The 16,478-nt window shown below is 38.0% G+C and overlaps 2 protein-coding genes across 2 annotated transcripts in view; one reads left to right on the top strand and one right to left on the bottom strand.

Annotated features, from left to right (window-relative positions):
- The window catches only part of LOC150088041 (guanylate cyclase soluble subunit beta-2-like), a 575,730-nt gene that overhangs the window by 507,370 nt on the left and 51,882 nt on the right, over positions 1–16,478 (bottom strand). The window lies entirely within an intron of this gene.
- LOC150088042 (gamma-aminobutyric acid receptor alpha-like) overlaps positions 1–16,478 on the top strand; it is a 33,352-nt gene that overhangs the window by 5,751 nt on the left and 11,123 nt on the right. Inside the window, exons 3-7 of the mRNA XM_090370545.1 lie at positions 901–968; positions 1,347–1,567; positions 4,881–4,963; positions 6,034–6,168; positions 10,956–11,111. Coding sequence (XP_090226671.1) covers positions 901–968; positions 1,347–1,567; positions 4,881–4,963; positions 6,034–6,168; positions 10,956–11,111 — 663 coding nt within the window. The remainder of the gene's footprint in view (positions 1–900; positions 969–1,346; positions 1,568–4,880; positions 4,964–6,033; positions 6,169–10,955; positions 11,112–16,478) is intronic.

Raw genomic sequence — 16,478 nt, forward strand, 5'->3', positions numbered from 1 at the left:
CCCGAAACAATATCTGGCATGACCATGCGTCGCACGTATGGGCTATACCAACAGACGACCCCTACAGCATCCTCTTCTAACCAAGGTTCACATCGGCGTAAAAGACTCGCCTGGCGCAAAGAGCATGCAAGTTGGACGTTAGAAGACTGCAAGAAGGTGTGCTGCTGGTCGGATGAGTCACATTATTTACTCCACACCATGGATGGTCGTGTACGGATTTGGCGTAAACAGCATGAGGCTCTTCATCCATCATGCATGGTATCAAAAGTGCAGGCGGTGGAGGCGGTTGTATGGTGTGGGGCATGTTTCACTGGCAGCAACTTGGACCCCTGGTGCATGTGGAACAATGTAGCAGTGGTCTCCGCTATCGTCAACTGCTTGTTGACTGTGTACACCTCGCTATGTCACACGTTTTCCCCAATGGCGATGGTGTCTTCCAAGATGACAATGCGCCGAACCATCGGACACTTGTTGTGCAGGCGTGGTTTGAGGAACACAGTTATGACTTCCAGCATATCGATTGCCCTTCGAACCCACCGATATCAATCCCATAGAGTACTTGTGGGACACTGTGGAAAGGCATATCAGGCGTCTGGATACACCAATCACCTCCATATCTGCATTGCTGACCGCATTACACACAGCTTGGTTGGCTATACCTTGTACCTCCCGAACGCTTCCGTCATCTTATTAAATCAATGCCACGTCGGTTAGCTTCTGTACTGAGGGCAAAAGGAGGACCTACGAAGTATTAGGTAGGTGCCCTTATATAATTCAGTCATCACTCAGTGCATATTGAATTCTTTTTTTCTTCACAAATAACACATCTATATACTTCTATGCATGGTTTTTCGATTGATATTTATGTTTTTTTTTCACATTTCCTTTTCATTTGTGTAGGTCATCCTACTCAAGTCTCCATAGATATTGAAGTTCGAAGTATGGGTCCTGTGTCCGAAATAGACATGGTAAATATTGTATATGCTCATAGATTATTTATAATTATTAGCAAAGCAACTACCTTCCGACAGATATAATTTTACACTCAAATTATTAAACAGAATTCTCTAAATAATCAAAATGAGCATTGCTTCAGTATTTCAATTTGCTTATCACCATGAAGCTGAGTTTTGTCTCTATTCGCTGTTCAATGTTATGCAAGACTTGCAGTTCTAATGACGACTATGAGAAATATATGAACCATTAAATTTAAATAATAGTTTTTCTTACGGACTTAAGTAGCATATCTACTCGTTTAGCAAACATAAAAGATTTTGAACATAAAATAGAGCAGTGCTGTCAACGCTCCAGAAACTTATGGAATTCATTTTTTTTTATTTTCACAGTCTTTTTCAATGGACTGCTACTTTCGTCAGACTTGGATAGACAGAAGATTAGAATTCGCAGGCGCAATGCCAACATTGGCTCTGTCTATCTCCATGCTAGAAAAGATATGGCGTCCGGATACTTATTTTTTTAATGGAAAGCAATCCTATCTTCACACCATTACTTCTCCGAACAAGTTCGTTCGAATTTATCAAGATGGCAGAGTTTTATATTCTTCACGGTAAGTAAATTAGAAGCCTTCTCTACATTAAAAATATTACTCGTGACCAACTCTGAAAGGAGGGCGGCACTTTTGTGTTGGTACAAATTCATGTATTCGCTAGAAAACGAATTTTCGTAATTAGGATAAAATACATTCATTGTACGAGCACACGTTTTCGCAAATCACTGAATTTTTAAACGTTTCAGCCTATTTTTAGATTTATTTAGAGGACAAGAAGTTATTCCAGAAGATATCCAATGAAAGAAGAAGGCATTGTGTTTTTTTTAATGCATTCTTCTATACAAAAAACATAATAGTTTGATAAAGAAGTAACTGTGGAAACTGATCCGAGCTATTGAATGATGTCACATGTTATTGGCAGAAATCTTCTTCTAATCCGTACGTAATCACCTTTTCTTGTCTCCTATTCGTAAGCAAATATTTGCCATTTTCTTCAATTTCATGTTATTCTATCTTAAGAATACTCCACTCTATGAAGCCGTAAGAAGTAAATCGATTTAGCAGTTACTAATAAATGGAAAGAGCTAGTTGTTCCTAAAATTGTTATCGATCTCGTTTTCATATTTCCAAGCTCCAGTAATCAGAAAAGCATATCAGGAAATGACTAAAATTCAGGATATTTTCATTTCCTAAAATGTCGCAGTGGGAAACGGCAGTCGATATACGACAGACCCCCTGATGTTCCGGACAACTCCATTAACAATTTTTACCTGCTACTTCTCGTTACTACAATATTTACTCGCAATACACCACCTTATCAAAATGTGGAAGTGGATTTTCTTGCCATACGACGTATGGAAACAAAGTTACAGAAATTACTGACTTAAAAGCGAGCTTAACCATTATTTGTTATCGTCTCTTCCCGAGTAGTTGCCCTGGGCAGCTTTACATGAAGCCGTTCTCGTCTGGCACGATTGGAAGCATTTCTGGAATCCATGCTGCTATATCCATTGTAGTGTTGTCTTCGTTGTCCTTTGGATTCCTCTAAAGACCCAAACATGTTCTTTTCGGCACGTTTTTTATACTTAAGATTAAAAAAGAAGTAAAATGTGCGAAATAGGCTAATAGGGAGGATTCTCTGATGAATCTGTTTCTTTTCACCGTCTCCGAACTTGCTTCTTCATTTCAAGAAAGGTTCGATTTCAAGAATGCTCGATAGGGTTCAGATCAGCACTCTGGGCTGGCCAATCCAACTTTTCCACACCCATGTCCTCAAACCACTCTGTTACGACCCGAGCAGTATGGCATGGCGCGTTGTCATGTGCAGGTGATGGGCCGTCCCCAAAGTAGGCCATAATGTTGGAAGTGCATAATTGTCCAGGTTGTCCTGATATTGCATTCATTGTTTTGTCGATAACGACTAATGGGCTCAAACCAAACCATGAAAGGAGCCCCATACCATGACACTACCTCCACCAGATTGGGAGGATACAATCAGGAAGGAATTGTTCCCCTGGCATTCGCCACACCCAGGAACAGCCATCAGGCTGGTAGATTGCGAACCTCGACTCATCTGTCCATAGGACTGTTTTCCACTGTTCTACAGTCCAGGATTCGCGCTCCTTAAACCATGTTATTCAGCGTCTAGCGTTTGTTGAGGTGATCGATTCTGTTGAAGTAATTCTGTTGAACTGTTGAGGTAATTCTGTTCAAGGTGTCACCTTGCATGCCCACTTTTGCAATTGTATGTTCGAAGCCCAGGGTGCATATTTATAGCAGGTTCTGTGACGTGTTGCATGCATAGGACCTGTTTCTCCATCCATGGAGGGGTGTCCGGATATTAATTGTAGGGCAGTATATATACTTGTATAACTGTTCTTACTGAATGTATCACCTTTTATTCCTTGTATTTCATTTTTCTTCAGTAAAGTTTTAATGAATCGAAAGACCTTCTTACCATTTTGAACTATCATATTGTAATATTAAATACTCCGATAGTAAATGCACTCTTCAGGCACAGATTTTATCCCCATAATCTTCTAGGAGACCAAAAGTAATATCGGCCACTTCCTCCCGAGCCTCTTCAGTCCTTCAATTTGGAAAAGAATATACCAAAATCCAGATTAACATAATGCCTACTTTCAAAACAAGTTCAAAGGAAAGTTGAAAATTATAGACCCATCAGTGCTAAACAACATTTCCAACATTTCTCATACATCGACATCGATCAGTAAACGTGCGCCTTTTCTTGACACATCAGCAGCACAGTTTCCTTGAGGCAAGTTAGTGATCACCAGTATTTTTTAATATTGTCAAATTGTGTTAGAATGAATCTCGTGGCAATGATGAGCATGTTAATCTGGTTGAAAAGACGCCTTACGCATCGTGTACATATTGTTATAATCAACCAAGCCTTTCTTCTCGGCGCCTCCGTAGCCAGGTGGGCAGGAGCAGCAGTGCGTAGCACACGCTTCCTGATTAGACTGGGGTTCGAGCCCGTGACCACCAAATACGGGGGATGCGGAAAGGTCAGGGAATGACCACCGCATATCCCTGGAGCAATATGGTCTTAGTTGCTAATGCTCCTAAAAACCAAATAACAACCTTTCTTCTCACCGAGTTGTATCTCAACAACTCGATGAGAAGAAAGGCTTGGACTGTTCTAGCAGTGTATTTCACAAGTATATCCACGGAGGGGGGGCAACCTTTTAACGTTTGTAAATGACCTTCAAAAGTTACTTATCCATGCCTCAAGTCCATGTGGTACCATTTGATGACAATACAAAACTGTACACTACTATCTCTCAGATTCCTGTAATCAGCGACAACTTCAGAATTCTCTAGGAAAAACATTACCGGGATTTCTCCAATGGCGTATCTATTCCTACTAAGTGTCCACTTTCGTGGATCTGCAAGGAACATCAGAAATCTGTCCACGTTTCATATCCAGCCTTCCCATACGGATGTTGGAAAATGCTGTTCCCTGAATCGACCGGCTAATGCTGAAATAAGTTTAGGAGACTCTTTTTTTATTACACCAGAAGGTTTGGACGACATTGATTAAATTTTTAAGTCACTTAGTATTACCAGTGTGAACTTTTTTCTTTTTAGTCTTCCTTTCTTTTTGTCTTTTCTCGGTAGTACTGTTTAGTTCATTACCTTAATTTATTTATTGCCGTTATCTGTCTGTGTTTTGCTATAACTGTAAGTGCATTATAAACAGTCCTATGTTTCGCATCACTTAATAAAAAATAAAATAAAAATGGAATCGCTTTTCTTTTAAGTTATGATTCAACTTTTCTTTCTACGCAAATAAATAAACTGTATTTATTCATTGCCATTACTTAACTCGATTTCTCATTCTGTGTAGGTTAACAGTTAGGGCTAGCTGTCCAATGGACTTAAGAAAATTTCCAATGGATATTCAAAGATGCCCACTGCATATTGGAAGCTGTAAGTATGATTGTTTATTAAATAATGTAGCCCATATAATACACATAAACAGCAAACTATTAACACAGCTATAATAATTACAATCGAGATCAATAATAACTCGCATTTTGGTTAGCAATTATATGAAATGCTTCGTGCTCATTACTCTTGGATCTCTCTCTCTCTCTCTCTCTCTGGTATCTTATTAATGAGCGCTGCTGCGTGACACGATGGATTATAAACACCATCTTCCCCACACCGGGTGGAAAAGGTTCAGGTTCGAATCCCATCAATGACGCAAGGAACTTTTATTGGCTTGTTTTTATTCCCGAGTTACTCGATCTCAGGCACGACGATAACAAGGTTCCCCTCCGGAATCTCGGGTTTTTCTTCCATAAAAAAAAAAAACAGGCAAACCGAGAACACACACGATTTATAGACATAACATTTCATACACATGGGTAGATGAGATAATATTCGAGTGGTCTTAATATGACAGCGTTCTTTTTTTTATCGGTTTATATATATAGGGTTTTGGTTAATGCAACGATAGCCTGGCTCTGATGAAAAAGTAACGTAGATTTACTTTCGACATATCAACAGGTGGGCATTGAGAACTTGATTTATTTGTACCTAACTCGATATTAATATTATTTTGTTAATTTATGTATTTTATTAATTCACTTTTAATAAAGTTTACAGATTATGTTTTTAAAGCCTAAATACACTCACGTAATCGCGAAACTCAATTCAGTAAAAGAAAGAAATTATTATTTACTGTTTTAAGAAAAGTCAATAGGCTCTTATTACCATGCCACCCATTGCTACATTCCTTGTTGGGAGTGGTTCTAATGTTGATTTTTAGTCCTTGTGGCACTGCCATTTTCCATTGCCGATATTTACTATTAAAGCCACACTGTGAATATTTTTATAAAATTAGAAGTATCTCTGAATCCGAATTGAGTACAATCTGAAGGATTCCGAATTATTGTACAGTACTGATTTTTTTTCTTAACATTTTTAAAACATTATTACTTCAGCCTCATCCTGAAATAATTTACCTAAATGTTACTAACTCGTGTTTCTTCCAGATGGATATTCATCCAAGGACGTTGTCTACAGGTGGAATCCAACGAGGCGGGTTGTCATTGCTTCCGACATGAAAATGTCTTCGTTTGATCTAATTTCTAATCCAGTCGGAAATACAACAAGAACAGTAGAAAAAGGTAAAAAACATCGATTTTTAGCGTAACAGTAGATTTCTTAACAATTCTAAGAATTGACTAATAGTTCAAAGAAACCTTCAAATGTGAGTAAATCATACAAGTAGAGCAACCCGTTTTATTTATTGCTGTTTTGCTTTTGTTAATGCCCAACATCGGAAATGCAAATTGGGGCGTGAAATAATACTCGCACATGAATTGAAGTTGTTTTTGCCGAGCAGTTTTCAGGAGGTTCAGCGTTTTACTAAATGAACATTTAGTCAAACCCTGTTTAAATTAGCTTTTAATAATTGCAGGGTAGATAATAATGAACGTAGAAATTTGAATCCTTTATGCCTCAGAGCACATTAAAGATACCTTAAAGCATACAAACCATCTGAAAGACCAATGAATCCGTGCCTTGAGCTCCAGTAGTCTTGTGAGCAACATAGACATTACCTCGAACAAACTTCCGAATTTAAAAAATCCACGGTGGGAGACCTGGGACCTTGAATGCCATTCTATAGTCCATCCTGCTTCTAATCATTGATTTCGAATAAGTTTGTCCATGTACGATCTCATTCCGTATGGCTCGTCTATCTTTATGTATGTTTTCTTGTTATTTGGTCGACTAAGGGGAAAAAGAGCAATTAGTTTAAGTGAACGCCGAACTTCAAGTTGGTCTACCTCTTAATATTAGTGCTAATAATTAATACTAACTATTTGCTAACTAATAATTATTTTGTTGATAATCAATTATTGGTTATCAACGTAACAATTATGTAATGTTTTGTTTTCCTGGGGACCCTGAAAGACATTATCTTACATTGTATATATAGTGAAGTTATTGTCAGTGGCCCAAGTATCAAGTTATGAGTTCTGCAATTTACTGTAATCATCTTGGTTTTTACAAGATATGAACAACTTAGAACCATAACCACACTAGTAGTTTTACACTCTTTAGGGAACGTGGCAAAAGTTGTCAGTTACATAAATATTAAAAGGGCGAGGTCCTAATGATAAAACCTATATTACTCCCTTCAAAATGTAAATTCTTCGGATATATTAGGTAAATAATTAATTCTGCATAATCTGTTCGCTGTGCAATCTGTTACCAAATTTAATAATCGCAAAATCGCTCCATATAACTGTGGTTTAATTTTTAACAATTCGGGATCAACTAAGTCAAAGATCTTAAATAGGTCCGTATAGATAACACTACCCAGTTAACCCCTTGTCTGTTTCGGTATAGGTGAAATGCCGCAGGAGAAGGAGGTTATTCTTCACGAACCCAATAAGATGTAGATCTGTGGATAATCTGATGAATATATTGGTACTAGAATAGAATAATGATGCAAGGAAGCGAACTTATTATGCATCTGCCAGGAAAAAAAATCATGATTTTGCAATTGTCTTTGAGTTGCCTCCCTTTCAAGCTACTTATTCCAAAGTTCCACAACACGCTGCCCAAAGGTAAACATCATAATGTCTATTATTCTTTCCCAAGATGTTATAGTTGTACCTTCTGGGTTTTGTCTCAATCAGCAGTATACCCTTCAGTCCTTATATACTTCAGTCAATTCTCTCTAAGGGGTCTTGTTTGTCCCCTGAGGCTTGTTGCAGAAATTCTTCCATGCACGAGAGTTAGGGCTGCTACGCAGGAGCTTGAAATTCTGATGGAATTGATATTTGTGTCAATGATCGATCGCGTCTTGACAACCGGATCCTCTCTTGCACCCTCAAGGTGGTGGCACTGTTGCTAACCGTGAACATGCCCTCATGTTTTTTTTTTTTTTTTTTTTTATTAGTTGTTAGCGCATCGGCTTCTGTAGCCATAATGCACCTCTCAAGGTTTTTGCACTACTCTGATCCAAGCCCGAGGCGGGATTCGAACCCGCGACCTTTGGGTTGCCAGGCAGGCACTTTACTCACCCGGATAGCCCGGTCGGCATGCCCTCATGTGCAAAGTCAGAAACAATGCACTTGGTATACTGGAAGTGAACAACAAGTTGTGAAATAACGTAAACAGGATCGAGGTGTGTAGAGTCACATCATAGTTGCTAAAATCGGTGACAAATCCCTCCTTCCAATTATCATCCCATTGCACTCTTCTCGTAGCTCTTGTTATTAAAGTATTTTCCTCTTATTATATTATAGTATTTTCCTCTTTCCAAAGTAATGGCAAAATCCACCAACCGCCATCTTTTACACAGACTCGAAACTTTTTTATGGATTCCAATATGACATGGCTTATGTTACTTATCTTTGGAAAAATTCGATAGAAAACTGAAGCTGTTGCTCTTGACATATCCAAGGCTTTTGATGGTATTTAGCATAAAGGATTTATAAATACCTTCCCGTCTTGGGAATTGCCTTTTTTTTCCCTTTTTGTTTTGCAAATAGTCAGTCAGTGTTTTCCCTGACTGCTCGCTTGGAATGATGGCATTGCTGGTGTCTTTCAAGGTTAAATTTTTCTCCCACTCTTTTCCTCTTGGTTATCTACACCTTCTTCCACTAATTAGAAATTCTATTCATAGATATACGGATGAAGGCATGCTACAGTCCACCTTCCAGTTGAGGAACCTTTCTATGTAAACAACTTCAACTTCTGAAATATCTACTCACCATTTCGTTAAATTCCCATCTCCAGATAATTTTAAAATTAGACAAAAAAAGTTAGTTGAATCCAATTATTCTAAAATCCTATCTTATTTCTCGCAAAAGAGTCTGCTACTCTTATGCTCATCTTCGATGGCACTCAGATGACTAATCTCTCTTTTAACGGACACATCTCAAATATTGGATTTCCTTTTTCGCTCTCGGTGTTACTTTTCCTATAAATAACTATTCACTCTGCACAAATCGCAAATCCGCCATATCATGAAATATTGTTCCAACACCTGGGGTAGTGCTCGCAAAACCTCTCTCAAGTTCCTTGACACTATTCAAAAGAGGATAGTCATTTTAATTAATCTCCCTCTCTCCTGTCTATATAATATATGTTCAGTGTCTGCTGCTTGCTTCTTCTATGGATCTTCTATACTTCCATTTGCACTGCTCTCTTGAATTGGCGTCTGTAATTCTAACTTTCTACTATAATCCTGAATGGATGCTTGCTGCAGCCGATCAACGTCCATTCGTTGTCCAAATCCAAACTCACAGAAATAACTTTTTCCCTTTCTCATGCATCCCTTATACTTTTCTTGCATATTATTTTTTAAAAAAATCGGAAAATTACAATCTGCAGAAATTCAAGGTTTATGTAAATAAATATCATCTTTCTTCTCATCCTTTAACCCATGCACGGTATTAAGTAGATTATAATACCTTTCATGTGTTTAGGTCTCATAAAAGAAGCACTGTAGACCACGTCTTTAAGCCGATCCTCATAGAGATTTGATAATGCTTATCACTCTTCTTTGCAACTTCACAGAAGTTCCAGACCGCAAATACTGGTGTGGTCGCACCTTTGGCTTACAGAGAGGAATAATGATCTCCTTCTCTTAACCTACTTGCAAAATTCTGATTAAAAATCAATATTTTCAGTCCATACTTGCAGTTGGTATAAGATGTGCCCATCTTGCTACATGCTTACACCTCGTGTTGAATAGACCGTTATCCCAACCTGTTCTAATCCATGCGTTTATGTATTTGTAATCCCAAATATTTCTCATCCAATACACTCTTTAATTCATCTCCACCCCAGTCTAAAAACCTATTACTGGTTTCTTTTCCCCAAGGACAGTACTTTGCATTTGGTACAATTGGAGGATGCCATTTGAAGGTGAGTGTTAATTGCCAAAGCGGCTAAGACTATGAGACTTCAATATGTGTCCGTAAATTGCGTGTATTCTGTGGTCGATTTGCTGGACGAAAAGCCGAATTTCTGGGAGCAGAAACCATGCACCCCTCGCCTGAGACAGACTCACTCACCAAAGTTGTGAAAAAATAAAAAAAAATTCTTTGCCTCATTCACTGGAATCGAACCTAGGCTTTTTCCGCCCGGAGAGGGAAGCATTAAAGCCCATATTTTGAAGCAGCATAGCCTGGTTTTAATCGTTAACCACCTTCCTAAACGTTTAAATATAACAGCAAGCCCTTCACAGTAGATGGGCTAGGGGAAGATAATTTAGTACATAGTAAATAAAACAGTAAACAATCAATATGCATATATATATATATATATATATATATATGAATCATCCGATTAGAAATTTTACTTCTATAGGCTTAGATTTGAAGAATCTTTGATAATCAATGTTTTGAAGATTTATGAGATGAAGGATGCATTCGGAAACATTCTATCCATTTTCTTGAGTCTGGAGAAGTTAGGTTTGAATTGTTGTTTAATTTGTCAGACAGCCCCACATGTATTTTGTCATCAATATAATTTAGGAAAATAAGAACCAAGACGGGCCCAAGCATCGATCCTTGAGAAATCGGTGCTCGGACATCTGTCTTGTTTTTTTTTTTTTTTATATTCCCATCTTGCTGCTCCAGTCCATTCTGAAGGATAGCGCTCGCTCGCTCTCTCGTACTTCATCTAACCATTAATCCACTGAAGGAACATCTCTATTACCCTGACCAGGAATCATATCAATCATATCTAATCCTTTATTAAAATAAAGATACACTGTGCATAGTCAAATAAATTTATTCCTCGCATCCAACTGTTTTTTGACCTCGTCATAGTCATTTTTAGCCAACCCGCATGAAAGAATAAATGACGTTGTTACTGAATGTGTTTGTTTTCACTACGAGCAGGATAGATTTATATTTTGCATAATATGAGTGCTTTTATCCTGTTTCAGGTGGACCATTCTCAGTGCTGGTAGTGAGTTTTCATCTTCAGCGTCACATGGGATATTTTTTAATTGAGGTGTACGCCCCTTGTACTATGCTGGTGGTGTTGTCCTGGGTTTCTTTCTGGATCAACAGAGAAGCGACTGCAGACAGAGTAGCCTTGGGTAATTATATATTCTGTCGACTATTCCAGGGTAAAATCAAATGTTTTAAATTAAATGTTTTTTAGTTTGCGAGTCTAACAAATATTTCTCCTCTTCCACATATTAATCTTCCTTAAATAGAGAAAGTACGAGTACTTCATCTAAAAGGAACAGATAAAGATCCCAACTCATTAACATTCATCATGGAAAGGCTACATTAGCTTATACGCCACATAAGTTTCCTTCTCAAAATAGTTCAGAATGAGATAGCCCGATATGCATACTCTTGTCGTATCATAAACAGAATATGATACGACAGGAGTATTTATAGGATCATCTGAAAAGATGAATTGATGATGAATATGGGAAACCAGAAGGATCTACTCTTAACACAAGAAAAAATGGGATAAAAGGAATTTCTATCGACATTTTTATTAAGAAAAATTGTGTGTAACTGGCTGCCTTATATGTCGACAAGAGAGAGCGATAAGAACAAAGTGACACCACTTGATCTTGATGAAGTCACGCGACCGAATCGAAAGGGTATGCGGCACCCTTGAGCCACGTGACAACAAGAACGTGGCAGTAATCCTAAAATAATTAGTGTGTTTGGAAGCCCATTGGTACATAATGTTGAAGGACTGATTGCATGATTCCATCAAGTGCTGTCACTTTTGTTCTTATTATGGTGTTCCTCGGATATAACTGTTACGGCCCGGTCAGTCAGGGACAGAGAATTGTCGCCTTATTTCTTTCTTATTAAAACTCACGAACAGAGCGATTTTTCATACACTCTCGAGTGTCAGAGACTCGAAATACGTTGGCTAATGGATTCGTTGTGAAAGAAGCGAATGCTCTTTTATATATCAAAGGAACCCACTTCTCTGATTTGCATTTGGTTTTGGCTGGCCAGGAGATTAACATTTTAAACACCCATCAAAATGGCAAACGTTTAAAAATTGATCAAATTCTTCTTCTTTATTCATATTTATCTGCTACACATTTCTTTTGTTTATATATTCATTTTATTTTTCAGTCGTGGAGATGTAAAGAATATAAACAATGGAAAACCATCATTTATTTTATTTGTTACCAAACTCTTTTTTCTGACTTTTCTCCTCCAAAATAAAACATCACAGGCAGCACGAAATATTAGAATCAACCTTAAACAATGTATTTTATAAAAAGTACTTGGTGTTTATAGCATTTTAAGGATAGAATTTTTAAGTAATGAGAAAATTCACTTTTCACAAAATTATACTGTACCCTTATGAGGATTAGCTAATAAGTGTTTACCCTCGTTTAGAAATATAACAGTTAAGGACTAGATTAATGTGTATTTATTTGTTTTTCTTGATCCATCTGTTACTGAACTAGAGCCACAAATACAACGAGAGGCGGTATGCTGGGAAACGTTGAAGTCCGATTGTTCAAAAAATAATTCTTAATTTACAAGACAAAAAAAGCAAAAGAAATCCATGTGATGAAAGCTGTATATGGGGGGGATTGTCTATCGTAGGAGACTATCAAAATTGAAACAGACAGTTTCAATTTTCATACGTGTGGGTGAAGCAGCGTGCATGATAACCCAAAAGAAGGAAGATCCATCTCAGCCAGAGACCCAGATATTATGGATAAAGTGGAACAGCTAGCCTTTAAAGACAGACGTGTGAATATAAATTTTAAAGCAAATGAAGTGAACATTAGCCGTGGATCTAGGCCATAACACACGAGTCCTGCACATGTCTAAGGTGGCTGGTCAATGGATTCCGAGATTGTTGACGCTTCTAAAAAGCTCCAGGAAAGAGTGCTTCACACATTGTTAGAGGTGTGCAGAGAAAGAATGCCGATTATTTTTCCAACCAAATTGTGATGATGGATGAATGAAGGGGTACATCATGCTCCAGAAGATGAGAAAATTATGAAAGCATTCATCTTCAACAAACCCCGAAAAAATCCAAGGTTTAATTGTCGGCCAATATGACGAGGTCATGTTGTCAGTCTTCTGGGACTATAAAGGTATTATCTTTACAGACTACCTCCCAAAAGGCAACAGCATCACTAGACATTACTACTAAAACATCCTCGAAAAGTTTAGAGAGGATATCAAGTTGAAGACTTCAGAAACTATCCAAAGGTGTCTGTGGCCTAGCCAACAATGCTCCTGCTCACCCGACTACTCTCACAGTTGTCTTTTCAATCAGGTGTGGTTCAGAAAATTTGCAGTGCCCACCTTATTCTCCCGACCTCTCCCCTTCAAATTTCTTCCTCTTCTCTGAAATGAAGAAACCATTACAGGGACATAGATTTCAGACTGATGAGGAAGTAATTAATAAAGTGACGCCTGGCTGCTTTCTGCTCAAGAGGCCTGACAGCGCTTATTCTCAACTCAAATACTTCTAGGGGGAAAATACTTATTTACCGCCCTTCGTATGCTACTAATCCTGAAGTATTTATGCTTTGATCTATACTGTAGATTCTTCTTCGCTTTTTTCTTAACAGATCAATTTAGATATAACTTTCACGAAAAGGAAATATATTCAAACGTTTTCGATTTTTTCTACTAAAATTTAATTGAAGCCTTAAGTTAATTCAAATTTACTTTCTTTCGCTTCGCTATTCATTTCCTTTCCTAATATCATAGTTTAATTATTCATGAGGTATTTAATTTTTGGTTTTTGTCCTCTCCACAGCGGAAATTCTTTTTGACAGGCCACAGTCGCATCAGAATGTTTCACGACGAAATTTTATAAATTTCTACATTTTCTGAAAAGGAGAAACGACAATTAGTTAATGAATTAATTCTTTTTCTGTTCACTATGTTAACATTAATTAATCGAAACCTTATATTAAGCGCAATGAATTTAATTCTGAAACAAGTACTGACACATTAAGGTCTTAATGCATTTATAAGTGAGTTTCAAATTACAACTTTAATGATTATTGTTTTATTACTAGTGATTACAAGTGGAGCAATAAGCTAATAATGGGTTATTGTCGCGCGGTGTTAGAATAAACACCATACTACAATTAATTAGTCCCGATTTCCAAATAAAAACTGAAAGAGTAAGAGTCCAAATATGTACTTATCTTATGGTGCACTTTTGCTTATAAATGTCGGTTTATACTAACTATCGTCACATCATATCCAAATTTGTCTCTCTGACGTTCCAGTGTGAATATCTTCATCTGACGTTGATCCAAGTCATTGCGAAGACAATTATTTATGCGTGGTTTGAGTTGATCTCAGAGATCCATCGTTAAAAAGCGACCCCAGTTTTATTTATAAGTAGAAAACCGTTAATTATACTTAAATGCTTCAAGGCCAGAAAATGGTTTGCGGTCTGATAAAATACTTATTGATCAGGGTTATTCAAAAGCCGGTAATTAGGGGTTATTTTTAAAAACGAATTTGAGTTGTTGGATTTAAAATATTTAATTAATGTTTGTTTGATAATTTTATTGGATTTACCTCATACATATTGAAATCTTAACGTGGTCGCCAGTGTTGTAAATCCGACTGGTATATTTTTTACTAAATGGGGAAAGTTTCCAAGGACACAACCAATAACTTCTGTTATAATTTCTTCCAGTTTATCAACAGCTCTCAGCTTTATTTGGCCCATTCCCAAAAATCCATCGGTAATAAAATCAGGAGGTCTTGCAATCCACTGTTGGCCAACACCTGTTAGAGACAAGAATGTCAAGCCATTTTCAGACAGGAATAAAAGAGTGTGATGGAACATTGTCTTGCATAAGGATCATTTCCGTTTGGGAAACGCACACAGGAAAACGAATTAAAAGAGAGGTATTTTATTGAATTCGTTGTACCTTGTAAAATGTATGTGCCGAAAATTTAGCTATACATCATTCCACACTGCAGGCTAAATTTTGGACTGCTTTCAGCGCTCGCCATTCTTTCCCGTGCGTCATATGGTCTGCAGGAAACACGGATAACGTGGAGTATGTACAGCAGCGGGGAAAAAAATCTGAATCACCTTAAAAAAAGTAACATTTGTAGTGAAACATAAGATATTGTTTGATTACAGTCATTTTGTTTGTCGCAAAACAAAGGTATTCTGTCAGATAACGCCACTATTGCATCAGACAGTAATTGTAAGGTATTGCATCAGTCAGTCGTTTCTATAAATACGGCGTTGGAAGGGTATACATGCTCATTAGTATCCTGTTTTGCGGAGGTGTAAGCATGGCTCCATATGTTCAGTTGACACCAAGAAAAAAAAAGTGTAGCTGTTGCTCTGTCCCAGGAAGGGCTTTCTACGCGTGCTATCGCTGATAAAATAGGCTGTAGTCACCAGTCAACAGTATCCCGGGTGCTGAAGTTAAAGCGTGAAACTGGTGATGTGAAGAAAAGACCTGGATCAAGTCGTAAGAGAAGACTACGCCTTCCCAAGATCGATATTTGAAACTGCTTTGCTTTCGTAATCGCCATGCTAGTGCTCCTGATCTAAAATTGGTCTTTGAGATGGCCTCTTGTGTTGAAACAAGTGCACTAACTATCCAAAGACGGCTTTCGGAATGTGGTCTGCATGCCTATCAGCCCAAGAAGAAGCCTTTGTTGACCCAACAAATGAGGAAGAAGCGCCTTGCTTGGGCTAAAACATATGTTTCATGGACAAAAGAGCAATGAGACACCGTCATCTTTTCTGACGAATCGAAATTCAACCTGCATGGACATGTGGATATGTAAGGGCGGCACCTAGAACGTTTGTTCAACTCCGCCTCTTATCTCTGTGAAGACTACAAATGGGCCAGATATATGTGTGACGTAGGTTTGTGTGTATTATGTTGTGTCTGGCCGCTTGGCTACCCAGAAGCATCAATCACCTGGACAGATGATTCTGGGTACTCGTCCACACCACGGGAAGGGGGTCCACTCCCAGTAAACACGTACCGTATCGAAAGAGACTCTGACCTACCTGGTGTTGTCAGCAGGTGGGCCAGGAACCTCTGGGGGGGGAGGGCATTCCAGAGGGAAGAGAGGGGGAAAAAAAAAACTACCCGTAGTGCAGGTCGTAAAATAAAAAAAATAATAATAATAAATTAAATAAAAAAAAATAATAAATAAATAAAAAAAAATAATAAAAAAAAATTCAACCTGCATGGCTCGGATGGGAAACGATATGTCAGAAGACAAAAATCAGAGATATACCATCCTGACTACGTAACACCGACTGTAAAGCTCCCCGCCGGTCAGATGGTCTGGGGATGCATAACAAGCAAAGGGGTGGGGCCAATTACGTTTATTAACGGAACGGTGAATGCAGAAACCTATACTGCTATCTTGGAGGAGTGCCTGAAATCCGTTATTAGGTCACCACAAACGTCCAAAATTGAATTTTTTAACAGGACTCAGCACCTTGCCAC

The sequence above is a fragment of the Mastigoproctus giganteus genome, chromosome 3, assembly GCF_048544385.1.
Source record: "Mastigoproctus giganteus isolate SK-2022 chromosome 3, ASM4854438v1, whole genome shotgun sequence".
In the NCBI taxonomy this organism is placed as follows: domain Eukaryota; kingdom Metazoa; phylum Arthropoda; class Arachnida; order Uropygi; family Thelyphonidae; genus Mastigoproctus; species Mastigoproctus giganteus.